The 27,466-nt window shown below is 44.8% G+C and overlaps 2 protein-coding genes across 9 annotated transcripts in view; one reads left to right on the top strand and one right to left on the bottom strand.

Annotated features, from left to right (window-relative positions):
- Window positions 1–19,282, top strand: part of ALK (ALK receptor tyrosine kinase) — a 320,348-nt gene extending 301,066 nt beyond the window's left edge. The window contains exons 22-30 of the mRNA XM_074817734.1: window positions 428–492; window positions 1,393–1,522; window positions 7,225–7,322; window positions 8,415–8,507; window positions 10,232–10,333; window positions 11,563–11,697; window positions 12,230–12,320; window positions 13,654–15,719; window positions 18,356–19,282. Coding sequence (XP_074673835.1) covers window positions 428–492; window positions 1,393–1,522; window positions 7,225–7,322; window positions 8,415–8,507; window positions 10,232–10,333; window positions 11,563–11,697; window positions 12,230–12,320; window positions 13,654–14,358 — 1,419 coding nt within the window. The 3' untranslated portion in view covers window positions 14,359–15,719; window positions 18,356–19,282. The remainder of the gene's footprint in view (window positions 1–427; window positions 493–1,392; window positions 1,523–7,224; window positions 7,323–8,414; window positions 8,508–10,231; window positions 10,334–11,562; window positions 11,698–12,229; window positions 12,321–13,653; window positions 15,720–18,355) is intronic.
- A 2,531-nt stretch (window positions 19,283–21,813) lies between these two features.
- The window catches only part of CLIP4 (CAP-Gly domain containing linker protein family member 4), a 32,586-nt gene continuing 26,933 nt past the window's right edge, over window positions 21,814–27,466 (bottom strand). For all 8 annotated transcript variants that reach the window (XM_074817725.1, XM_074817729.1, XM_074817728.1 and 5 more), the window contains 4 exons: window positions 25,998–26,121; window positions 25,141–25,205; window positions 24,393–24,465; window positions 21,814–23,741 (listed from right to left, as the gene is read on the bottom strand). In XM_074817725.1, the coding sequence (XP_074673826.1) occupies window positions 23,420–23,741; window positions 24,393–24,465; window positions 25,141–25,205; window positions 25,998–26,121 (584 nt within the window). In that variant the 3' untranslated portion in view covers window positions 21,814–23,419. The remainder of the gene's footprint in view (window positions 23,742–24,392; window positions 24,466–25,140; window positions 25,206–25,997; window positions 26,122–27,466) is intronic.

Genomic DNA, 27,466 nt, shown 5'->3' with positions numbered 1-27,466 from the left:
CTTCAGCAGCCTAGCTAGCTTGTTTTCTCCTAGAGGTTACATAGCAGCACAGTCCTACTGCTGGTTATAGTTCCTTGCTGGAGGTAGGAGTACTGAACTGTCAGAGCACTCAGGAGCTGTGGTCTCATTCCTCATTCTCTATACAGCAGTCCCATATGTTGAGCACTGTTCCCTGTGCACTCTGGGCTATTTCCTTTGCTGGGAGGAGGATGACAGGGGCGTTGATGGGCCATGTGTTCTGACCTTTACCTTTCAACAGGCTTCACAGTCTAGTTTAGTAATGGTCTAGCTATTATCTTAGAGTGAGATTTCTTTTAAGAGAAACAAGGATTGCTGCAGACAATGTTAGTGCTTTTGATTGCGCCAGGTGTTCTACATCTGTAAGTTTAAATATCTTCTCCTTGTTAACCTGTTCTTTCTTTTCCAGACACTGCCAGAAGTGTGTTCGGAGCAAGATGAGCTGGACTTCCTCATGGAAGCTCTCATTATTAGGTGTGTATGAATAAGATGAACAGCACTTGTGCAGGTTTCCAAAGCCCAGCACTGGAAAAAGGTGCTTTGAGAGGTGATGTCTACACAACACATCTATACAGTAGCTTTACGCATGGCTGTCAGCATTTTACAAAGAAGATCGGCATTACCATCCTTTTCTACTTACAAATGAAGAGGCACCAGATGATTATGGGCTAAATTTTCAAGAGGGGTCACACTGGTTTTCACTATCCAAAGTGAAAATCTTTAGGCTCAGTCTTCAGAATTGATAACAGGGTCCTTTGATTTCTCTTAGAGATCAGAACATGAGGTAAAAACAAGCCTTAAGAGTCTGAGTTTGACTAGTCAAAGCTAACAGATGGCATTGAATTAATGCTGCTGTCATGTCACATGTCAGTGACTGAGTCCTAGAATCCATGGAAATAGTTTCCCATCAGATTGAAGTCTGGAGAAATAAGGAAGTATTAGAGACTAGACCTTGAGGAATATCCCCCACATAAGCAGATCCCTGTGTCAGTATATTATTTGGAACAACTCTGCCCTAGCCCAGCTTCTGCCCCTTGGATAGGGAAATTAGGAGCAGAATTTTCTCTGTTATCAGACATTCTCTGCTTCCTATGGCCCACAAGTCTTGCTGTAGCCCAAAAAAGGATGCAGAATATAGGAAGAGGAAAAGCAGCCAAAAGCCACTCCTTCCCCGCCTCTGTTTCTGCACTACGCAGACAGACACAGAGTGCAGGAGTAGCACTTTAGCTTTACTCAGTTACCCTATCTCTGAGATTTGTTACTTTCCAAAAAACAAAACAAAACATTCCCCACAGCAAAACATTTTGATTCTTTGCTGCAATTATGCTTTTTGGATCAAAGTTGCTCCATAATTGAGTCTCTGTGTCTCCACAGCAAGTTCAACCACCAGAATATTGTGCGCTGTATTGGGGTGAGCTTGCAGGCACTGCCCCGTTTCATCCTGCTAGAGCTCATGGCTGGAGGTGACCTGAAATCATTCCTGAGAGAGACACGGCCTAGACCGGTAAGAAAAGAGAAAATTGAATTTTATTTAGTAAGCTGCTGCCACAAGGCAAATACATAACTATAAAAGAGCTGATCCATGCAGCTACTATTTCCCAGCATTTTAGAGGGTCAGAAAATTTCTGTTGCTGGAAGACCACTGTGGGGGCAGGACACAGATGTGTAGGGAACAGATGCTGCTAGGGTTATGCAGAGTTGCCTCATCCCTGGACTTTGCTAGATAACATTGCAGATACTATCTAAAGAAAACAAAATCAAAGTATAAAAAAAAAAAGTTAAACTCTACTCTTACCTTCCTCACACCAGCTGGGGGCGGGTTGGGAGGAAGCATTGAGCTAGTAATGATAGATCTGTTAGTTAAACTGCTGATCAGGTGCATTTCTGTGGATATCTGTCAGTGCAAGTTTGACACAGGCAAGGAGAGAATCCGGCCTGGAGCTGTTGACTTAATAGCAAATATCTTTAGTCCAGAATTTTAAAGATTTTTCCACTGAAATCAGCATCAATAGGAAATGACAGTCAGTTAGAAATGTGTGAGAAATAAATTGCAATTTTTAGAGAGGAATCAGTATTTCAGAAGAATGACGTTTGCCCCTGATTCCCTGGATCAGAAAGGCACCCAGGTGGTGAAGTTTAGCACCAGGACCCAGCTTCATACTTTGCCTCTACATTTCTTTGACACAGGGCAAAATGCTGGATCTTATCAGTACAAGAGACACACAAATTGGCCTTAACAGCTATAAATGAGATTCTTCCTCAAGGAATCTGGAAACAGATCGACTCTGTATTTTTTCCTTGCAGTCTGGTATTCAGACATATAAAATGGTCTGTGTTGCTCAGGAGCACCGCAGCCTTGGATAGGTTGCAATAAAGTGGCTCCTGCCTGGATAAGAAGGCTAAACACCCAGGAAGCCAAAATGTTTGAAATCTGAGGAAGCAGTCTTCATAAATAGAGGTTGGTTTTCTGTAGCACCTAGAGATGCTCTTGTTAGCTCCTACAAATGGGCTGAACTTGGTGGCAGATGAATGGGGAAATTCCTGTTTTGCAATGTGGGCTCCGCTCTCACGTGGTGCAGAGCAAAATGGCACAGGCAAGGTGTGCTGCCTGGTAGGTGCTTTGTTCAAAACCTCCGGGACAGGCTGTGCCAGATGTGTGAAGTGGCAGGTGAAACAGGATGCTGTCGGGCAAGGGCATCCATCACTTTGCAAGGGAAGCATCTTTTTGGCTCATTATATTAGAGAGAGAAGCCAACTCAGTAATGATCAGAATCTTGTGAGCAAGCACCAAGAACATTAGTCCTTAACAGCAGGAATTTTTACCTACTTGCAGTAAAATGAACCAGTTGCTTTTGTGGATGAAAAGCCCTTAATCTTTATAGGATGCAGTCATGGGAGCCTTCTGATCTGAGGGCTTTCTTTCCTTTTGCCCCTATCCCATTCAGGAGTTCCTCCTTGCATGCCAGGGCTTCCACTTCTGTTAGCGGTAGCTCTGTGCAACCCCTGTGAAAGCTAAAGGTGATGGTTTGCTCCAGGCACAGCATATGTTACTTCCTTGGTATTTCTCTTTTTGCCTTGGCAGTCTCTCCTTCCTTTCCTCTCCTTTCCTTGTCTTTCCTGATGTGTTTGAGGTTATCTGAGACTGACCATAACTAATACTACACGCAAGGGCTGTTCCCAGCACCTGAAGATCCTCCCCTGTTCCTGCATTTAACATGCTCCCAGGACTGAAGCAGACCTGGGACGGATGCTGCTGTTTTCTGCTCTGTCTCGTGCCTGTCACACTTGGGAAAGCTGAGGTTCAAATGCAGACGGGCAGTTGCAAGCTGGAACTGATTCAGAAATTCAGTTTCCAGTCCCTCTTTAACAGTAGGGTGAATGTGGAGAGCCTGACTGTGTGCAGAAACAGATGCACACATTTTTTCTCCAATTCTAACACCTTCCTTCCTCTTGCCTTGCCCTGCTTCTGCTACCATCTCATGTGGTGGCTGCCTGGCAAGAATGACAGGGTGATTCATTGTCTGGCTGCCGGGGCAGCTTCTGAGGAGCTATGAGTGCTGAGAAATCAGCCTCTGGTGCACGTGTTTGACTGCTGGCTCAGAAACTATGATGCTAGGAGACTGACTGATGAGAGGTGAGATGTGTGCGGGGCATTATGCTCTGTGAAATATGGGATCCAGCTGTGGAAGTGGATTTACCCTCTGCACATACTTGAGGTGTGATGGAGTCTCTGTACATAAGGCCTGTGGCTCAGTACCGCTGGATGTATCTTTGCACTGCTCTTAATGAACCCTGAGCTGCTTTGTTCCTCCTATTGCTCATTCAAGGAAGACAGGCAGAAGGCAGGCATAGCAGACTGGACTTGCAGCTCTCCAGGCCCATTAAAGGAATGGAAAGACAGGAACACTGCAGAGTAAACAGGCTTTGATGAGCTTTGCTTCCAACAGGAATTAATTGAACACACAAGACCTAGCTGACTGACTCAGTAACAGAGGTGCGCTGCTTACTGTGCAGTATGAATTACTGTTGTTGTTTCCCCTTGGTTTTTTCCAGTTTTGTATTTTCCAGCTGATTTCCTTACTACCTTGTCTTTCCCACCTACTTCTGCTTTCAGCCTGATTGCAAAAGAGAGATTTGCATGTTCATCCCCTACTTGCTCTCCCCACTCCCCTGCCAGTAACTTCAAATTCATTTGCCAGTTTCAGTGAAATTTAATAGAGGTGTGAAAGGCATTAACTTGGCATTAATTCCAAGGCTTCAGAAAGAAGAAAGCACCGTGCTAGAGTGACCACTGAGCAAAGCAGTTGTCTTGTTTGGCTTGCCACTGGCCAGCAAGAACCTGTGTGACTTGGAGCAAGACACAGGCAGCATGCTGCTGTGCACTCAGCCACTGAAAAACGTGGAAGGGAGCAGAGGGAATGGTGGAGGAGAAGGTGAAGCAAGGGAAGGGGGAACTTAAGACATTGTGAGGGACATGAAATGAGAAGCTAGAGCTACCGCAGGAGGTATCTGGACATGGGATCCAACTTAATGGGAGATCAGGATGCTGCCAGCACACATTATTGCATGTTGTTCATCTGTGTTCTTCATGTAAATAATGAAGGCAATGTTCCACCAACATGTAATGATTTTTCTGAACTTTAAACAAGAATGATCGTAAGTGTAAGCCAAGTGTTCATCCAACATCACTGACACAATACCAGTGACTCTTGTGCACTATTGTCGGTTTATGCCAGCCAGGTCTGCTCCATAAGCTTCAGATTCATACTTCATGGGTCCAGGATTTACAGCCCCAAACAGTTTGTGTTCCATTTCTGACATTTCACATCTATTGCAGGATTACCCCTTCCCCCTCATCTGGAGACAGGCAATCTGGTAGATTCAGAGACGCCTGGAATTGGAGCTTTCGCTCATTATGAGCGTTGCAGAATTGTCCGTTCTGGGAAGTTCAGTGCTGATCTTTCTCTCGCAGAGCACAGCAATCAAAGAACAGCTCTGGAAGATAAATCATATACGGATAAATGATTCCCCTCCTTTGTGTTGTGCAGCCTGTTGCACAGAGCAGTGATTACACTGAACAATACACAGAATTTCATTCACCTTTAGCAAGGTTCAGCCCCCCCCCCGGGGAGGTGCCACACTCGTGCTTCCCACCTGCCCCCTGCTCTGAGCAGCGGTGCATTGCAGCTGCCATTGTCCATTCATCTGGGGAGCAAAAGCTGTAAAGTGAATCCTTTGGTGTCTCAAGGCTGCTCCCCTTGCAAAATGAATCCCAAACCTCCATTTTTCAAACAAATTGCATGGCTAAATTGTCCTTGGCTGGGCAGTCACATCTGTTTTAGGACTGTGTTTAGCCAAAGAAAAGGTGGAAGGGATTCATCCAAGGAGGGGAAGGAAGGGGAAAAAAGGGAAAAAGAGAAAAAAGCTATGCTGTTCAAATCAGCTTATGGCTTCAGCCTACTGACTGCCTTGCAGTCTAGTTCAGATCTGGAATCGATTGCACACTAAAGAATTGGGCTTTTCACTTGGTTTTCACTTAAAGTTTCTGACCCTTGCTCAGAAGAGAAGGGAATGGGTAGATCAAGACATTAATTTCTCTTTGGTTATGCTCTGAAAGGGAAAAAGAAGGCTTCTGCATCCTTTCTTGCTGTAGCCATCTTGTGTAGCTGATGAGTGACTTTAACTCACAGAGGTAAAAGACATTATTCCCCCATCCCCACAAAAGCAGGGGGGAGAGGCTTTGTTTTCAGGAAATGGTTACTCTACAAAAAGAAAAGTTTAGGGGGAGACGTAGTCTGGTGTTTTAAAGAATCGGTTAAGTATATATATATATGCAATGAACTATACTGTGTAAATAATAAAATATAGGCAGGTGATACATAGTCACAAATGATTTTATCGCACTGCACTGAAAAAAACAGGCTTTGTTCGTGTAAATAATAAAATATAGGCAGGTGATACATAGTCACAAATGATTTTATCGCACCGCACTGAAAAAAACAGGCTTTGTTCACACAGAGATGCAGCATTTTTCAATTATTTCATTAGCCAAGTTAATCTCTTTAGAAGACATTAAGACTTTTTTAGGTTTTACCAGCCATTGCGCACTGTTTGCAGCAGGCAGCAGCCAGTAGTTAGAGCCTGGACTTATTTCCAGTCCCAGTTAGCAGTGGTTTAGATCAGGTGGGATGGCCAGCACAGCATCGCATCTGTCTGGAGATACGTTTCATCGCAGCAGATGGGCTGGCAGAGCCGGCAGTCCCTGTCACTGGAGAACCCGTGCTGGTTTGTTCATCAGTGGGGGAGCCCCCTGGGCAGATGTGCCTTTTGGGTGCTGAGCAGAATGGTGGGTGTCATAAGGGAGACCCAGGGGCTGGGGTAGGCTTGTTTGGTCCAATAACCAAGGCCACAGATAGACACTTAGCTAGCAAATGGCTGCTGTGGAATAAGCAGTCACTGCCACCCAGTTGTTTGTCATCGCCCCGCTGGCAGCAGTGATTTCCTCCTCCCCCACAGGACTGGCGACAGGGATCACTGATTCACACCTCAGTGCGGAAGCTGATGGTTTGGCTTCAGAGGCCAACAAACGCAAGCCGGTGCTAAGCCTGCCTTTTTCACTAAAGCGTCTGGCTCCTGCTGGCAAGGGCTGTGGACTTCATCAGAGGGGCAGGAGCAGGGAGTTGGCAGCCTTAGTCTTCCATAGCCGTTGGCTACGCAAACCTGTGCCAGTGCTCTGAGGGGCAAGATAAAACCCACACAGATGTGGAGGAGGGAAAGAGCAAATGTGACTCACGCCATTATACAAAATGTCATTCTCTTTGTTCAAGGTGACTTTAGAGAGGAGCTAGCAATAATAGAAAGAAACTGAGTGAGAACCAGTTCAGGCTACAGATCTCCTCAAAAATCATGCTGAAAATTCAGAAGCATCTCCCATGAGAACTGGTGGAAATTTGCACAGGGGCATCCCAACGGAGCTGGAAAGTCAGATCCAGCTGTTCTGATTGTCCCTGGGATTTGTGTGACATTGTGCCTGCACATCCTTTGCATAGTTCATGGATATGAATGCTCTCTTGCGTATTTTTGTAATCCCTTTGTGTATTAACATCTGAGCTACATCACTTGCTGGAGAGTTCCCAGCGCTGTATCAGTGACGAATCATGCCATGTTCTTGCTTTTAACCCACATTTGTCCCTTGTCTTTCGGTAGAATCAGCCCTCCTCCCTTTCCATGCTGGACTTGCTCCATGTCGCTCGTGACATTGCTTGTGGGTGTCAGTACCTGGAGGAGAACCACTTCATCCACAGGTGGGTGAACACGGTCTGTGTCAGCATGGGCATGGCTTGTGTAGGCCAGCATGGACCTGTAATGCCCTGCTTGGTATGTTTATGTCCTGCTGCACTCTAGTGGCTGGATACCTTTAAACAAGGTAGATAAAATCAAAATAATAGAAGCAATTAACAGAAAAGGTGCTATAAATCAGATTGCAGAGGTCTGTAGCTTTACGAAAGGCTCTGCCTCAGTGCCTGCACTTGTGCAGCCTGTTTGGCTACTCTGCAAATGGAAACACAATCTCGTGACAGAAATCTTCAAAGCTCTCCCCGTCACGAATTTTGCTTTGTGCCTTTCTGCTCTTTCTGGAACTCTTTTCTTCTCCCTCTCAAAGAACGGCTGTACAAGTACGGCCGTAAGTGCAACACCTCGTGACTACCATCACTCTGCTCCTGCAGAACAGGGTGTTAGGCAAGTGTCTAAAATTCTGCCTATTAAGCAGAGATGAGCAGAGTGAGATTGTAGCTCACTCTTCTGAAAGAGTTACCCACCAGGTATGCCACCATGTTATTCAGATCTCAAGGTTTACTTCAGCCCAGCAGAGCTGGAGCTGGAGCTTTACCCGCATACACAGATTCAGGCCCATACCCTCAGTCTTTAGAGCAACACCTGCACATTGTTTTTCCTCCTGTCTCTGCCAGTACGACACCTGTTCGACAATATTTGAACAAGCACGCTAGGAACAGGTCGGTGGATCATTCCCCAGGTAGCTTGGTGTTGGGACTAGTACATTGCTGAAATCAGCCCCACTGCTTGCAACTCCTTAGAGACTTAAAAATAGCTCCTGGGGTAAAGGGAGGCTCACAGAAGGCCCATCCTTTCCGCTGGAAGATGTTACGTGAAGTTTAAAGAGGAAATGTTGAAGAGCAGAACTGCTCCTGCTGTTGGGGTAGATTGGAATTTGGGACATCACTAGTTACCCATGCACACTGACTTTTCTGGCTGTTGTGGGCTCTCTGCAGCTCAGGAAAGTAGGTACTATTCTTTGTTTTCTTTCTGGCTTGCAAAATTGTCGAATGATTAAGTGGTTCTTTTCTTTCTGTTGCTTTTCTTCCCTTTCCTTGTAGGGATATTGCTGCCAGGAACTGCCTCCTTACCTGTCGAGGGCCTGGGAGAGTGGCTAAAATTGGAGACTTTGGAATGGCCCGGGATATATACAGGTAGCAGAGCTAAGTCCAGGGTATCTGCAAGTGGAAGCTCGCTAAAATGAGGGAGGAGCAGTATTTGTGCAGGAGAGCAGGCTCGTGTGCTGCTCCATGTAACCCTAGCAAAACAAGAGTAGAGAGATCCCACCCTGCTGAATCCCAGCTAATGCTTTTTGGTGTTTGCCTTCACCCGTAGTTTAACTGTGCTCTGGAGACTTCTCCCACTCCTGACAGCTTTCTTCTGGGTAATGAAGTCTGATGGTCACTGAAGGCATTTTTCTTCCCTCTTGTACTCTGTCCTCAGTTTCTTGTCTTTACTTTCTCCACAGCGAATGGCATTGATGTGCCCTTTTGTTTTGTGGTCCCAAATCATTATGAGTTTAATCTCTCTCCTTGATACTACCCCTGCCCCTTTGGTGTGGTGTCATCAGTAAATCTCCTCAATTTACTGCAGACAAAGGAGGAAGGTGCAGAGGAAGGTCAGGAAAATGTAATCACCCAAACTGGAATTCAGCCAGGACACAGGGTTAACTACTCTGCTCTTGCAAGAAGTGCCAGGAAATCTTTAATGACCACGAGCAGTCAGGGCTGCAGTTTGATATCTCATCTTCCAGATAGCACCTCCAGAAGTGCAGCACCATGTCCTGCTGTGCTGAGGAATTGATTTGCCTCTGACTCAGAGGAAGGAATACCTTGTACTCAGTCACCCGCACTGTTTATTCCAGTGCCTCGCCTTCTGTTTTTCCTGCTCAGGGATTCTCCTGTGCAATTACTAAGCCAGGCCTGGCACTGCTTAGCTTGAGATCTGACAGTATCACAGCCTGAGGTGATGCAAACAGAGTGCTACCTTCAGAAATGCAAGTGTATCAGAGCTGCTTTTTTTTTTTTTTTCCCCTCCTCTATCTCCCTTCACAAAGAGCCCCCACTCTGCCCCGCTGTCAGGTGGGACTCTGCTGGGACAAAGTAGCATCTGTCACACTCACACAGTCAGCACAACCGGCTGCCAAGATGAACACTTTGGTGCTGAGCTTTCAAAGGTGCCTTTGAAGTCTGCCCATGTTTCTGTGTCCAGGAATATCCTTTGTATGCTCAGGCTGTGTAGGTATGAACAGTGATACCAGTTTGCACGAGCAGCCTCCTGGAGCTGTCAGCAGGATCTGGGGCTTGTACGTTTTATTTTAAATGATGAGGACACTAAAGGACTGATGTAATTCCTGTTTTAGGAGCACCGGAGGTGGTTTTTGTACTACTACCCCAGCTCTAATGGCCAAGCATCCTCCTTACCAAGCTCTTACAAAGGGTTTTGGATTTCACTTGCAGTACTTTAGACTGGATGCATGTGGGACAGGCTTTGTTTACTTTTGTTGGGGATGATCAAGGTGACCAGATATGAGGTGAGATGGAGATCTTGCTGTGGCTGAAAAGTGCAGGAAGATGGCTCTGCCAGCCACAGTGTATCATGTGAGTAATTCACTAAGAGTATGCTCACAGATAGGGATAACTTGAGTTCACCAGATTGGGCCTAAAGCGAGGGAGATTAGAGCAGTTCTGCCATGGTCTGCCCATTTCCACTGTTTTTGTGTGAAGGAATGGAGCTCTTCAGTATCTTCTCTGCCATGCTGTTTCACCTAAATTAGTCTCTCCTCTGGCTCATAATTTTAATACTTGTAATTATAAAAATCCCAAATCAATGGCATTTTCTGAATTCTTAGCTGAGTCTTTTTGTCTGTTCTTTGCAGAGCCAGCTACTACCGGAAGGGTGGGTGTGCAATGTTGCCTGTCAAATGGATGCCTCCTGAGGCTTTCATGGAAGGGATATTTACATCAAAAACAGACACATGGTGAGCTTCCTTTCCCTCTCTGTCCGGTCTGTCTGTGTTGTAACCCTTTTTGTAAAGTGTGAATATTTTGTAAAAAACACGTGTTCTTGTTCATTTCTCCTTTACTAAAAAGATAAGCTGGGTCTTTCAGAGTCAGTAATCTTGGAGGAGACAAGGGAACAGAAAGATCAGACCTGTGCAAAGGGAGGTGCTGCCAGGGAGGTGAGCAGGCAGGGAAGGGAGGTTGAGGCAGATGCAGGCGCTGCTTTGCTGCTATGGGGAGGAAGGTGTTAGTTCCACACTGAGGAAAGCAGCATGGGAGACTGCAGGTGGGATCCATCCTGCCAGTGAGGGAGAAGGGCATCACGTAGTGTGGCTTTCATCTTTCTCCTGGCCTGCAGCAGCACTGTGAGCTCTTGAGTTGCTGGTGGCCAGAGGAGAGGCAGGGAAACCGGGTGAGCAGGAGGGAAGAGCTCAGGGCATGTGTGGAGAGGAAGGGGCTGGTGGTCAGGACACAGATCCTGAGCGAGCCCCAGCAGGGGGGTGGAGGTACACTCTGTCATACAGCTGAGCTGCTGCCAGTCTCAGCACCAAGTGGAAGAGCTTCCCATTGCTGCGCATAGCTCTTTCCATTTTTAATCAGTAAGATCGTGATTTCCAAGCAGCTGACCAGATGAATGCTTTGGACGGGGTCCTGTCCCAGCCGTTGTCCCCAGGGCTTTGCAGGCCACAGCACACAGGCCCAGAGCTGTGGTGTTAGCTAGGCAATGTTTGTATTGTACTCTGAGCTACAGATGGGGGCTGTGAGGCTCAGAGCATCAGTGGGGAATTGCTGGCGTGTTATTTCACACAGGGTAGCTTATTCAAGAGGAAAAGTTTGTCATAAGTGATCAGGCCACTGCTCCACTCAGCCCTGTCTCCAGCAGTGACTGATCCCAGCATAAACCGACTTTCACATTTGTTATGTCTAGTTGAACAGTGCTGAGTACAAGGGCAAAGCAACCGTATTTACCTACCTATATCATAGGCTCCACTCACTTAACAGTCAGCTACTAGCATTCATTAGATTCCAGGTCCCCATTCAACTATGCAGCTTATTTATGTCTGAATCCTGCAGCGGTGACTTCCACAAGCTGCTGGAGCACAGACTGCAAAGAGCAATGCTGACAGTGCTGCACCCAAGGGCATTGCCCCTCGGTGATGGCCATTCCTGTACCCTTCACTTTGTTTTCCTTCGCTTCTGTATTCAGGTCCTTTGGTGTATTGCTGTGGGAGATATTCTCTTTGGGATACATGCCCTACCCTAGCAAAAGTAACCAGGAGGTTCTGGAGTTTGTCACCAATGGAGGAAGGATGGATCCACCTAAAAACTGCCCTGGCCCTGTGTATGAGATTTTTAACTTTGATACATTCATGCAAATAAGTTTCTGTTTCAAATGCTGTTCTCTCGTCAAAAATTAATGACTTCTAAGATTGATGTTATCGTAGCTGAGCTGCCTTATTGGACTTGAGTGCCAGTGACTTCTCCACTATTGAATTTTTCTGTCTGTTTTGGAGAATAATTCAAGGCCCCTTTGAGAAGTACTGGCCACCGCTTGTTTGGTCAGAGATGATGCAATATTTCTGTGGGAATATTTCTAGGGAAAACTGGGCTCCCTTCCTGCTGTTAGTGAATTGTCCAAGGGATTTTGGGTGGGTGAGTTATTTCTCTGATGTGCTGTGGATTTCACCCCACTGGTGGCCACATGTCAGTGGTTCCCAGTACATCAGTTGTCCGACTCCGGGGAAGGCAGAGCACTCTTATTTATTAGAAGTCAGAGTGGTGATGTGTGCTTATGGTTTCTAAGCTGCAGTGACGAGCTGTTATGTACCAACAGGACCTGCCATTTATGAGCATCTCCCGTTCTGCTCTTTCAGTTATCGCATTATGACCCAGTGTTGGCAGCACCAGCCTGAAGACCGGCCAAATTTTGCCATAATCCTGGAGAGGATTGAGTACTGCACTCAGGTACCGATGTTCATTTGTCTCAAATGAGATGGGTGGAGAGGGCTGTTCTTGAGGAGTGGTCTAGGCAAGCCAGAACACGAGATGAGGAGGCAGCACTGCATTACTGCAGTCAGCAGTCCAGGGAGGCTGATGTCGGCCCGGGACTGGTGGCTGGGATATTGACCTCATCAGGTGGCTGATCCTTCTTGTCTTTCACTGCTGAGAGGCACAGGCTTACACAGCTTTACAAATAGCAGACCTGTAGCTCTGCTGCTGCTTATAAAGGCACAGATTCCAACAAGCGGAAGAGCTAAGACAGGGCAGCACTCGTACGCACTTCACGTGCTTCAGGTCAGCCCCTCCGTGCCAGGGTTAACCCTTAAGACATGGGCAGCGCTGAGCAGAAGTGGTCCTGGCCCAGAGCACCCTTTGCGGGTGCCTTCTGCAGCTGTCGGCAATTTTCTGAATCTGACCGCGCTGGAGAAGGCAGGCGGAGACGGCCATGCTAAAGGCGTGGGGATCCCAAGGCTAGGCAACGGGGCAAGGCTGTGGCTGGCTTTCCAGGCTGAAATCAGATTTTTTTTTTTTTTTTACCACCATTTTCAGTTTATGAGGAGTGGAGTAGTTTGGAAAATGTTTTGCTGCCTGCATCAGTGCAGGCTTCTTGTGTGGCCTCACACAGTTATTTGCCTCAGTCAGTTTGCTTTCCCTCGCTGGTTGGGAGGCTTGGTCTGTTTTTCGTAGTGTGTTTGGACCCTGGGACTGGGAGGCATTGTTTTGTGCTATCTACAGCTTGCCGTGGCATCTAGCAATACTTAAAGGTTGCCCAGATCACCACATTTTCTCTCAGTTTAATTTTCACAACTGCTTAAATAGCTCAGAACTGCAGTCCCTACAGATTTGGGCTTCAAGGGGTCTGCCAGTATTGCCTTCTGTCTGCATTCCCATTCCTCCCTCGTCGAGTAGAGGCAATACTTTCATGGCTGAAACTTTCTCAATATTATCCGAGAATGTTATGAACTTCGAGATGATATAGATTTCAAAACAACATTCCCACAGGAAATTTGACTGGACATAAAAAATGTTTTTCATTGGTTTTGTGCCTCTGCTGTTTTGTGGTGAGTTTTAGGGTCGCTTTTTTGTGAAGAGTTCGATTTTAAGGGTATCCCATTGCATCTCACAGCTAACTGCATTTTGTCAGCATCCTCTGCACATGGAATGTGGGCTCTGGGTAGTGGGGACGATGCTCTGGGATTATGGCATGACAGCCATCAGATGTGTCGGGTTTTTAATCAAGTCTGAGTCTGCGTGATGGTAGCAGACTTTGAGAAATTCTTATTGTTCTCTCCGGCAGGATCCAGATGTCATCAACACTGCTTTGCCAGTAGAATATGGCCCATCAGCTGAAGAGGAGGAGAAGGTAGCGATGCGCCCCGACGATCCAGAAGGAATTCCTCCTCTCTTGGTCTCCACGCACCAAGACAGAAAGGATGACAAACAAACTCTGCCATCTCCACCACCCCTGCCGTCAGCCACCACTGCTGGAAAGCCTCTAGGGAAAGTGGGAGCCTTGGAACCGCCAGTGCTGGGGAAGGTGCAGTCAGCCTCAGCGGGGGGACACATCAACATGGCCTATGCCCAGTCCAATCCCCCTTCTGAGCTGCACAAAAGCCGGGGCTCCAGAAACAAGCCTACCAACCTCTGGAATCCAACCTACGGTTCCTGGTTTGCAGAGAAGCAGGCCAGCAAAAGCAGTTCTCTGCTGGAGAAGGAGGTGCCCGAGAGGGAGAATGTGGGACAGGAAGGAAACTGTACTGTGGGGCCCAACATTGTGACTGGCAGGCTGCCAGGCTCCTCCCTGCTATTAGAGCCATCTTCCCTAACAGCAAGCGTTAAAGAAGTGCCTCTCTTTAGGCTCCGCCACTTCCCCTGTGGGAATGTCAACTACGGATACCAACAGCAGGGCTTACCCTTGGAAGCCTCCACGCCACCTTGCGCGAGCAGTTACGAGGACCCCGTCCTTAGAAGCAAGAGCCACATAACCCAGCAGGGGCCGTGAGAGCCCTCGACCCTCTTGACTTTTCCCCCCGTGGCCCCTGAGCCTTGAAGAGATGTCCTGTTACCCAATACACCACGAGCAAGGGATCTGACAGCATTACCTTCCATTTTGTGCCAACTTGCTCCAAAAGTGCCACCCTCGAAGCTGTAACTTCAACTAACCCGAGCGGCTTCAAATCATCGGAGCCCCCGAAACAGTAAAAGAAACAAGGGGGAGGGAGGATACAGGAAACAGATGTTAACTGCAAGGCCCAGCTGCTGTTGCATCAACTCATACGCATGGTTGTTGTCATGCCCTTCCTGTGAGCTTTTCTCAGTTGTGCGTTCTCTGCTTAAGTGTCAAGCCGCGGCTCACTGCCTTGAGTGTTTCATGTCTGGGGTTTTCCGTGCCAAACTTGTGGTTGCTGTGGAACACCTGGAGATCTCCTGCAGCTGGCAGAGGTTGTAGTGGGTTTGGGGAGAGCATCCTCTAGCCAAACCAAAAAAGGATACAACAGCACAGAATGGGGACGTGATGGCATCATTCCCAAGTTGTGTTCCAGCTACAGTCCCGTCTTTGAAAGTCCTTGAATGCACAGCGGTTGTGGGGGTGTTGGCAGGGCAATAGAAAGACACTGGTCATACTGCATCGCTTGAAAGCGGGAGGAGAGGAAGCACAGAGGATGGGTGTAGATGCTATGAGGCGTTCTGGGGTGGGGGGCGCTGTTTGGCTGGGGTTTTGTTTTGGTTTCTTTTTCCCATGCTTAAGCACTAAAACTGAGTAAATTCCTTCTGTCCTACAAAAGTAGGATTGTCCTTCATCAGGAACTTGTGTGTGTGGAGTGGAACCAAGGTGAAGTTTTAAAGGACCATGGTCGTGAGAGAACCTTTCCCCGTGCCCTGAAAATGGACAGCCACCCGCACACCTCAGAGGTTTACAATAGCCTTTGACATGCCCTGTACAAACAACAACATAAAGGCGGAAGACAACATCGTGCCACAATCCGGATGCCAGATACTGTCTCTGTTTGAAGGGTTTAGAACCCTTGTTCCTTTAACAAAATATGTGTACGATAGTGGTTTAAAGACAAACACCGCATTGACTCATTTTGTACACCTTGTGCATGAAAAATATTCCAGTTAAGTGTATTGTCAAAACATAGATGTAGGAAATAACTCATGTGTAAAGATGTGCATTAGTAACTTCAACTTAGGGTTGCAAGGAGCTGTTTTAGCATGAACGCTAGCTAAGAAAGGGGTGTCTATTTCCATGGAAATGGGCATACTGGAGCATCAGCAAAGGAATGTGGAGGTGTCCTTCAGTCCGAGACTCTTCATTTCAGTGACGTGACCCTGAATGTGACCCTGGATCCAAACATTGAGGTAAGCTTCCCGTCTTCATAAGGGAACAAACCAGAATCCGCATGTACATACTCCTGACCTTTGAGATGTGCAGATCGAAATGGAGGGTTTGGTTTGGGCCACCACCCTTGGAAAAAAAAAAAAAAAAAAGACGAGGGGGGAGGTAGTGTGCTCCCCTAACTTGCCTTTCCGACATCTCTGATACACAGGACTAAACCTCTTTTTCAGACGAATGCCACAGGTGTGTGTGGTGGTTGGTTAACGGGGCTGTGCTCTTGTGTTGGGAAGCTTGAGTCAGGGGCTGCTCTGAATTTTGTGTTCGTCTGCTGCGATCCATCGCGCCGCTGCTGCGTGGGGCCAGCGAGGGTCACGCTTCGGTGTTCTGCTGCTGCACACAGGCTTCTTCAGCCTGAACTTGGAGAATATTTGTGATCTCCAGGCTTATTAGGCTCGAAGCTCTTGTCCTGAAATAGCCACTGGGGAGGGGTTCTGCCCAGCTTAGTTAGGGTTGTGTTATGTCACACTGGTCTCTAGATCAGTAACCTCAATGGGGTAGTTTTCCAGAGTCTCAGGAAAGCTGATTAATTCAGGAGGTAAGCACTATCAGAACAATTTCTTACACTAGTATCTTATTCACGTATAATAGCGATTTTTCATTTAAATATTCCAGCTTTCTCATTTTCAGAAGGGCTGAGGCTCCTCACTGTTTTGTTTAGGTCTTCTTTGCGTAGGAGCACACTCTGAATTTTTGCTGCCTTGCCTCTCAGGTGTTACTGAGGACAGAATCTGACCTGTATACTGATGAGTGCTCTTAAAGAATACGCAAGAACAAAAAGTTGCAAAGTTCATGATCTTTGACTAGCTGAAATTATTAATTCTTGGATCTGGGGCAGCAGCTCTGATGCTGCACAAATGCAGATAAGCTGCCAGGTTATGGTGTTAAAGGTAGCGTTTCTAAAGAAGCTTTAAAAGCACCAGCAGCAAGAGATAATTATAAGTTTGTGGGGGTGAAGGGGGAAAGGCAGGCTTTCCCCAGCCACGGTGCTAGCGTGATGACTGCCCTGCAGCTTGTGCTGTGCAGTTGTTTTATCGTAGAATTTCAACTGAAATACAGAATGGGAGTTGTAAAAAATGAAGGAGCTAAACACATTACTGTGTCTTAACTATGGGGTACGTGAGGAGATAATTCTGGTCAGGGGAGATGGTGAATTACTACTGAAACTCTCCAGTCTGCTGGGTACCGTGCATTGAGATAAATACTGTTCAGCACCAGCAGCTGGTTTCAAAGTAAGCTTCCTTCCCGTGTCTCCAGTGTAAAATGCTTTGTTGTGGGGTTTTTTTGTGTTGGGTTTTGCTGGTTGTTTTTTTTAAATCTGCTCTCTTAACTCTTGGGATTCAGAGGAATTCAGAAATCTAGTTTGGGCTTGTTTTTAATGTAGAAAACCATAACATCTCTGAGCTCTTCTACAGCGTTTATTTTGGTAGCCCTGTGTGCTCTCCAAGCACAGACCCCAGTTTGCAAAAACGTTTTGTAAATAGCGATGCTAGTCAAATATCGCCACTCAGAAGCGAGGGTTGGTGCATTTGCCTGTCCTCTTTCTTAGAAAACAAATACTACCATCAGTAACAAATTATTTCCATTAATTAATTGCCTGGACCAAGCGGTGCTCTGCTACTTGTGCGCAGGCTGCATCGAAATCGGTTTCCTGGTCATTCTGCAGTTGCATCTCTTGACTTCAAGCATCTGCCCTGTTGCCGAAGCATTGCCAGGATTTCAGTGGCAAGGCAAGGTTTTATGTGTATCACTGGGATGGTGCAAAGAAAGCTTTGCTCAATACCTGTTTGTCACTAGAATAACAATGCTCGGGCACTACAACTTGCTACACCAGCTCAGTTTAGCTGCAGGGCTCACAAATGACATCCCATTTAACCCGTAAGCATGTGGGGGCAGCAGCTGCCACACAGGTTTGCCCTGGGTGGAAAAATTACCAGCAGCAGCTTGTTCAGTGAGGTAGGAAAGAAGCTTCTGGGAAGGGCTGTCCCAGGGACAGGCCAAGAAGGGCAGAGGGAAACCACAGGAACTCAGCTCTGTGTGCTGGGGTGAAGGTAACAGACTGCAAGGGTGGGGTGGCTTAACGTCTGCACAAAAAGGTACTTCATAGGATTTACTCTAGCATTTCTCTTACAACATCTGGAAGTGTTCAGTGTTCATGTTTCTTCTGTTCTAATTTCTAGCCATTTCATTCTAGCACATGTCCTAAAGCTGTAGACTATTAGCAAGAGCATTTTGTCCAGTCCTGAAGTAGGAATTTTTAATTTCTACATCCAGAAAGGTTCACCTTTCTCAGTTCAGTTCTCAGAGCTGCAGGGGACAGCAGGGGCTTAAGTCACCATGAGCTCAGCAGACCAAAGCACCCTGGCCTGTGTAAATCCCAAATTCCCTTATTAAACCCCTCCACGCTAGGCTTTGTGTTGTAGGGGAAAAAAATTCAAGTTATTTGAACTCTCTTAGCTATGTTTGTCGATGACTTGGGGTTTTTTTAATATCATTTATTGAGACAATGTACATTTTTTTAAGGAACTTGTTTCTAAGACTGTTAATCTATTTTGTTGACAATATTTACATTCTGGTCTTATGTGTCTTCCTCACCCTACAGTGGAAAAGCGGGAAGCAGTGTGATCTACAGGACGTAAAGCACGACTGGGAAAATCCTGTGCTACCACTCTCATACTCTGAAAATGGCTTATTTCCATATGGATGCTCCCTGTTTCCTATAGGTGTTAGGTAGGTTTCTGACGCTGTAAGCTGCTGAAGGTAACCGAGGTTGGGATGCCTGTTTATCTGCCTTTCTAGTTGTCCCTTCATCTTCCTTTTCACCACTGAACGTTGTTTCTCCATCGTGTGCCTGGAAGTGTGGGTGGTTCTGCTTCCTGGAGGAGCAGGGGAAGGAGCGGGGGGCAGGAGAGGGGCTTTGCAGCGGCGAGGGGAGGTACAGGCACCACGGGCTGACAGCGCAGGGGCTGTGTTAACGTGGCCGAGTCGGGCTTTCGCCGTGGTGTGGTATCGCGGGGCCGCTGGCTGCCCCCCGGGCGTTCACAACGGGACGCGGGCGCTGCGCGAGAGCAGCGGCAGCAGCGCTGGGCGCAGTCGTTCACACGCTGCGTGATGCCAGAGGTCGGAAACAGGCTATGAAGGATTGAACTTTGCGTGTCTGCTCCTGTTACTGAGCTGATCTTCTGGGTGAGAAGAACCTTGACATAGGAATAGCATAAAACAGCCTTTCACAGCAGCAAAGACACCACTGTTTGTCTGTCCCAAAGTTAAACCCATCACAGGAAAATGTCTGCATTGTCTGCATCTGGCTTCTTTTAGTAACAAGCTTCATTATAAGAGTGTCTGTCTCATGTACAGCAGTTTATGCAACATTGTTTATAAAGGAAGGGCCTGTGCACTTCAGGGATATTATGAAGAAAAATACTAATATATGGTCATTGAGTATTTTGTATTGAATAGTGTATTTGTATTGTAAACAAGTGTAGTGAACCACAAGGCATGAAGACAAATAAAATGACTGTAGCTGGCTTTCTCTGTGTTGGGCTGTGTAATGACTGGATCAACGTCAGAGGGAGGTCTCTGGACATCAATTCTTACTGGGTGAAGTTACAGAAGTGTGCAGGTACACCGACACACAAAGGAGCAGGGGTGGTGGTAAACTGAGAGAGCTGCTGTTCTGGCTGTCAGCAGCATGTTTAAGAGCTGTTGGCACTGCGAGTGTCATACCTCCCAGCTTCTTACAGAGAAAGGCACCATTCCTTCCATTACAAACCACCAAGGCTGGCTTTTACCTACAGGGAACTGGCCGGTATAAAAAGAGAACAAAGTATACAGTGGAAGAGAGCAGTTGGGTGTCTTTATTCCTAAATGTTTCTATCCTAAGACAGCATTTGTCTTTGAATCTGGACATGGACTTTGAGTAGGTCTTATTATAAGCTGTATTTTAATACCGTGGAGTGCCAGTATTGAGCTCTGTGACAAACAGGGGAAGCGGCAGCTCCTGCCCTGACGTGCTCACTTTTTTCCCCTCCCCGTACCACTCCTATGCCATAGGTAGCTGCTTTCTCAAGAAGTGGTCCTTGAAATTAGGACTGACTTAGCTATAAACCTTATTCTCTTTCACTTGCTTATCCACGTCCTCATTCTCCCGCAGGATAGTGCTGTGGTTTAGTTAACAAAACTTTTTTCCTGAGCAGGTATCTGGCAGGCACCTCTCCTCTTCCCCCATTTCCCTCCCCGTTCTGTTCCTCCCTCTGTTAACTGCTCCTCTAGGTGTAGAGCTAGTCACCAACAGCCACCACACACTGGTTTGAATCTGGCACTGGCTGGCAATCTTTGCTCTAATTTCCATTTTTCCAGAGCTGTCTGCCTGCAGTGAGGTAGGAAAAAGGATGCAGTTTCAGTTTCCACCTGGTGTTTGACAAGGCTTCTGCAAAACATAACCTCTGTAAAAGCCATGAGATGTAAAGGCTGGACTTGCCACCTATGCAACACTCTCACAGGTAACACAACTAACTTGTCAGAGAAACTAGGTTATGTCGTGCAAATCTGCAGTGCCAGTTTTGGATCCTTGTGCCTCAGATCTTGCTGGATAGCAACTCTTTAAAAGCACGGGCTCCCTGCCCAGAAAACCATTACTGTTGACATCTGCAGAACAATCACTGAATCCAACTGGCCTGAACTCGCTAGAAATGAAATCCCCATCCTGGGACACCTCAAGAAAGTTCTCCTCCTCCTGTCACACCTGTGACCCCTCTTTTCCAGCCAGTGTCCAACAAAGCTTGAAAGATTTCATTACCAAGAGCACCGAGAAGTACATTTTCTGAAACTGAACCCCAGAGACATGCAACAAGGACAAGTCTGAAAGTCTGCACAGGCAGCACAGAATTGCTGGGTAGCATCTCTTTATTTATTTATAAAACAGATATTTTATTTATACGGTTTATAGGGACTTTGGGGATCATTTGTCTTTTTTCTAATGAGTCTGGGGCTGTGATCATACACACCTCAGCAAAACACCTAATTTCAAACTTCACTGACAGTTATTTTCAGATTTTTTTTTTAATGACATGAAGTGTCCTCCTGCAAGATTTGGGAGAAAAGGATTATGGCAACTTACCTTGGATTTAGGGAAGCACAAATCCCTTCACAGCACCAACTTGAAGACAGCCATCAGTAATCCCTTGTGGAATGGAGGGACTGATTTATTTCTATTTCAGGCTGCATAAATTTACGGTGCTTTGTGCTTCCTCACAGAACATTCTCAGCGCTACCAAAACAGCTCCATACTGACAACAGTCCTGACTTGCTCCTCTAACCTGCAGTGCTCGAGCTGATGACAGCCAGAGCCTTCAGGAGAAGCGTGCAGCTGGCTGAAGCTGAAACCGAAGGGCAAGCACACTACAGCACTGCTCCGACAGTACCTACGCCCTCTTCTCTACCCATCAGACAGGATTCAATGAAGTCCTGCAGGCTTTGCTAGCCCAGGCCACTGAGACCCCCCTTCCAGCTGAACTGGGCGTAGCTACAGAGCTGTGGAAGGAGCAGCCTGACCCCCTTGGTGAAAAAAAAAAAAAAAGAATTACCAGTGCATCAGAAAACTCTTGGAAAGAGGTCATTCTCATATATTCCTTCATCTCTGCAAGACAGGCGACACAGAAATGGTGTGACTATAACAAACTGCCTGAGCTTGCTGCCTTCCCACACACTTACTCGCCTGCGTACCTCCTGAGGAACTCCAGCTCCCCGTCAGATGAAGCAGTTACATCCATTCCATCGTGCCAGGCAGGGAAAAACATCATTTCTGATAATGAGTGTTTCATCACAGAAACTAAACTGCCCACCCAGGAGCACAAGGCTGGGACAAACCAGTGAAACATGCTGTACAAACGCTTTGCTTGACAACGGGCAGTTCATAGCTAGAAGATATAAACACTGCTGGTTTATATTCTACAGTTGCTGTTCCATGCTGCGTCCTGGTTGCCTAATGTGTATGTGAGAACAGAAGTGAGAGGATGTATGTTCTGTAACGACCTAATGAAAATTCTTTTTGCCATACTATTCACCAGGGTTTCATTTTACTAATACCAGCAAGAAACAGATATTGGACAAAGTAAAGTTCAGTACATCACTAAGTATCTGCATCTTCAAATATAAAGCATCAATTTTTTTTACATTCAAAATTTACAGCTTTTATATTCAATTAAAAATTCCCATAAGTAAGTTAGAATACAATATGCATTATTTTAAATATAGCTCAGGAAAAATAGCTACAGCAATATTTAAAAGAAGGTAACAGCAGCAGAATTCGGTCTAAAAATAGGATATTATGATGTAATTTAAAGTGTCACTTCTTCAAGTAGGTAAGAGAGCAAGCAGATCATTTAAGAATAAAATGATTGTTCTGGAACACAAAACCATCCTGATGAGATAACGTTTACATATACTAAGCAATTAAAATACATTGTATGTTTAAAACATGGACAAAATATTAGCAGTTTTAAAAGGCTGATATGCAGGTAATGTCACATCAAGGTGTGTTACAATGCTGTACCTAAAACTATCCTTAGTTTTATCATAACTCCCACAAAAAATTTATACTAGAAACTGTTCCAAAGGAAACTAAAAGAAACATGTATCACAAATTAATCAAATAACGTTAACAGCTTGCTTGAAAAACCTGCATATAATCCATACCACTGGCAGGAATTACCATGCTGTATTTATACAGACTTAATATTTATGATGATGCTATTATGTATAGTTCTGCTCTGGGTTTATCTGCATTTAAAAACTGTGATACTCACAGCCTGCAGCACACCAAACAAAAAGAGTTTAAAAGTGAGGGAAAGCTCTCCAGGAGAGCGCAAAGTGCATTATTTTAAAGAGTGCTTCTTATATGTAGCTCTTTCTACAAATGCATACAACAAAAAGTGCTTTTTATTATACAGGCTGACATGCAGCATATTTGTGCTTTTTAAAGGCTTTTTATTTAATTGCTGCTGTTCACAAGGATAGCTGCAAATACTTGTATTTATCAGCCCTTTTGCGTTCTAGAAGGGAGAATAGGAGAGGGAAAGACGAGGAGGGATCTGAACAATAAAATGTAAAAATACTTCGCAACTGCTTGAAAAAGGGGTTTGGGGTTTTTCTTTTTCTTTCTTATTGCTAGCAGCTGGTATTGGAATTGACAAAGTGCCTGGTAACCAGACTAATGTCACTCATTAACCACCTCCTCTGTCAAAAGCGGGCAATCGCAAAGCATTATCAGTACATTACTACATGGAGGAAAATCGTTTAAATACTGCATGAATCACAAAGCAACTTTAGAGAAGGTTGGAGATACTTGCATTCTCTAACTGGAACATTATTCCAATAATACAGCATCTCAAACCCAAGATGCTATTGCAATAACCTTCCCAGGCAAGGGCTGTTTCAGTAAGAGAAAGAGAATAGTGGTTTTACTTATTAATGCGATTGAACTTCTTTTATCTCTTTTTTAATATATATATTAAAATATATATTATATATACACACACACATATATATATACTTATATATGTAAAACGCAAATGCAGATTTAATAATTTAAAAATAAGTTTGCATTCTAGATGGGGTTCTTGTGTGCTTTAAAATACTTATTTCCTACGTATGAGCACATTTTGGCTCAGCAAATATCATCTACAAGTTTTGCCCCATTAATGCCGCGATAGGTTACTCTGCTGGGTCGAACTAAGACCCCGTGGTTCAGCTTACAGGTGAAATAGCGCTTTTCCCCCACAGAGCCATCATTCTTTCCCTTGGCACTCCTGAGTTCAAGTCCGAGCCATATCCCTGGCGCAAAGTCTGTCGGACCAATGTACCTGATTGTCCCCATTTCATTGGAGCTGGTCAGAAGCACCTGAGAGCCTTCGTGCAGCTTCACTGGTCCCTCAGTGGTAGCTGTCGTGGTGTTGCTCCAGCTGCGCCGTAACACAGAGCTCTTGGATCTAGTTAGAAACACAAGGGGAAAAAAAAAAAAAAAGGTCTTGTTTCTACAAAACACCCAGGGCAAATCTGTAATTCAGGGAAGTGCGTGGAAAAAACCTCAACTCCCTTTTAAAGAAAAAAATTGGTTTTGATCTTGTGTCACTAGCAAAACATGTAATAGCATTAACAGGCTAGTACATGTGGCAGTCTGAAACACTTGGAAATCAATTTCCTTTCACCTGATGCTAAGATCTACAATACCTGCCGTAGGTGATAGTGCTGGTACATTAAGCAGTACTAAGCATCTCATTTGGGGTTTGCAAGAGTTCAGCCAAAACAACTTTCAACGTGCAAGCGCCAGTCAGGATCACCAGGACAAAGTGAGCCCTTTAACAAGACGCTCGGAACTTCACCCAACTGTGTGAAAATACAAGAATTTGGACAGGCTGCCGTGATGAACGATTGGAAAACAATTTTAATGCCAACCTGAATCCAAGGACTGTTCTCCTGGATACATGCGGGAAAACAGTCTACTACTGGTCCATTTGGAAGAAAAAAAATGAACATGTAAAGGTTCTAGATACTATACACGCAAAAAGATTTTCTTTTGAACAAGAAGCAGTAAAGCTAACAGCCAGCTCACCCAAGTATTTTAAACTCAGAACACTCACCTAACAAAGGAGTTTCTTCTGTTTATCTCCTTTTGTGAAGATGCAGAAGTGGTGCTTAGACTGCGTCTAAAACCTAAGTGCAAAGTTCAATATTAAAGTTGTGTATGACTTCTTAAAAAAAACAAACAAACAAACAAAACCTTTATGAACTCAGATCTTTGTGGGGTTTTTTTATACTGCTTCCACTATACTTACTACACAATTTTCAAATTGGAGGGAAAGACAAGGGATGAAACTTTTCATGAAAGTAAGTGTCCATAACTTGTTCAAATTTTTGGAGAGGACAGAAATGAAATTAAACAAGGGTAATTTGAAGCAGCCTTTTCATAAAAAGCTTAGGTAAGGAAAAAGAAAAATAACTACTTCAAGTATCTCACAAAAGTTTTAGTAATTTCATATGGATGCCCCCCTACACACATCCATCCCAACTGAGGTTAAGGAGCGGGTTCAATTTATGGTTAACTCCGATTAGAATGCAACACAGTAATAAGGGAAGAGTGTCAATCATCTTAACTGACATAATTATTTCTGCCAGTATAGGGTTAATAACAACATAGTACTCCACAGTTCCTTCCGCAGGCTACGTTTTTAGGAAGGGACCAGCCAGACTCTTGGCTGCCATTTGGTTTCCTTGAAAATCTACTATGCTCTCGGCAAAGCGGCCGTCGCACAGTAGGTTGTGGCTGTAGGATGGCAGGCAGCCTGTGGCAGGGTACCGAAGCCAAATCACAGCGTCTTACGGTCCTACCTGGAAAAGTGTGATTTACTTTACTCGACGAAGTCTCTGCGAGAGAATCCAGAGAACCCGTTAGTCTGAAAAGCAGTAACACAACAAAGAAGTCATTTCAACTCAACTCTGAACAAACCTACTGCTGGAGTCCTTCTTTGTCAAATGTTGATGAAGTTCTGATTCTTTCCCTTTTCCATTCACCCCCAAGAGACACTAACATTTCAGCTGCAATCAGGCTGGTATGTAAGAGGGGCCCAGAGCAAACTAGTTTCTTCGAGTTACTTGCCTATTACTCAGCAAGAGAGCATGTATAATTTTGAGGCAAGTACTTTAACAGTTTGCCTGAGCTAGGATATTCAGGGAAAGAAAAGCAAAAACATGTCTGGCAGAGTAACTATAGATACAACTGCAGGAGGAAAGAGCACAGTAATCCTCGGATGTTCTTCCTGAAACCTAACAAAGAGACTACAAACAAAGTGGTGGATGCTTCGATTCCTCTGTGCAGTCAGCTGGAATGAGAATAGTTATTTCCAGTCATGTCCAAGGGCAACTTCCTTTTATAACCAAACTTAGCTCAGCATATCAGGATTGGGTCATGAAAGGGAGGTTTAATGAACACAGACTGTATCAGAAATGGAGGCCCTGGAATGAAACGAAGTGGCTGCAAGAGAAATGGGGAGCTGCATTTCCAATTTATACTCTGCTTTCAAAAAGCTGATCTAAAACCCACCAGATTTTTAATGGAGGTTATAAACTTCCATTAGCAGAAGAAAACATTTATTTCTCCCATATCTGCTGCCAAACTTTGTTTCCCACTGGAAACATATTAAGAAAGCATTTGGCAACACAAACATGACCACAGCTTCAGTGCTTACCTCTGTACACGAGATGGCGGTGCAAATATACCGTATCTGGGAAGACAACTGAAGTACTGAACGCCTCCCACGGAACCATCATTCTTCCCATGAGGCTTGTCCAATTCAATTCCACACCAGAATCCTACATTTCAAAACAGTAAAATCATGGTATTTTGAACAAAAGACCACAGGCTTTTCTTCATCTAGACAGTTGGTACAGTTGGCATTCACCCACACCAAGGAAAACAGTTTCTAGTTAGAAATTGCCTAGATAATAATAGTAAATATATATATATTACAAAATAACTATCTATGTAACTATGCAAAATTTATATCTGAATAAATCTGAAGATAATTATCTCAGAATTTTTATATGCTTTCAAGAAAATTATTAACATCTTAATATAGAAAAGATAAAACCTCTGATCTATATAGTAAAGCCAAGCAGAACGTTACTGAATATAACAGTAGCTATTTGACAAAAAGAGAAAGAAGAGAAGAGCAGTGGTGGTTCAAGTTCCCCTCTTTAGTCCTCTGACCACATGGTTTATGCCTCATCTGAGATCATCAACAGTAAAATTAAAGTTTTGATATTAATTCATTCCTTCTCTCCATCTAGCAAGTTATAATTAATACAAATTGCAAGGCTGGTTGTACGATATTGAGAGAAGGGTGTAAGAATCGGAACTGGCCAGCAATTCATCTCGTACAGAACACTGAATAGGCATCAAGATGTTAATAAGCTTGATCATTCATAACCTGTGATAAATGTGAGCTAATTATGTAAAGGTGCTAAATTTCATACTCCATTAGCAGTCCTTATGCTTTCTATCCCCAAGAGATTCAAAATTTAATTCAAGTCACTTGGTACTAAGGCACTGGATAAAATGATAATTCTAATTATCAGCTCAAGAAACTCAGGAATGACAACTTATGAATTAGAAGGGCTCAGTATGTCAGAAGTTCTCCCCTTCCTGTTTTTAGAATTAAATAATATGATCTGCATTGCAGCAAAAGAAAGAAAGTTTGGGTAACTTCCAGAGCTTTGATACATATTAAAATTGAAATACTTAAGAATGCATCTGTTACATTTTCTATAAATTACTGGTTTTGCAAATGGTGAAGATTTGTCATCCTTCCATCCTCACTTCTTACAATACCATGTTTTTCTCAAAAAAAATTTGTTCCGTAATTTGGAGTGGAGAGGAAGGAGACTTACACAGTCGACCAGCTTTCTAATTTTACACTTGTTGTAGTGTATTTGGAAAACCAGTCCTTTTCTCATTGTTTACTTTGTAAGCACCAACATGAAGGTAAGAGTGATCACATTAAAGTGCAGAATCTGTTAATCGCAGTGTCTTAAGAACTGCCTACAATGAAACTGGGGAAAGGGGCAAGAGTGAAAAAGTACGTAGCTTGTACCACAATCTCGCATTCTGACATTCTAACTTTTTTTTTAAATATTGATGCCCCCAAGTGTCAAGACA

Source organism: Strix aluco, chromosome 3, assembly GCF_031877795.1.
Source record: "Strix aluco isolate bStrAlu1 chromosome 3, bStrAlu1.hap1, whole genome shotgun sequence".
NCBI lineage: Eukaryota > Metazoa > Chordata > Aves > Strigiformes > Strigidae > Strix > Strix aluco.
The sequence above is the reverse complement of the archived record's forward strand: the minus strand, read 5'-3'. Positions and strand labels throughout refer to the sequence as shown.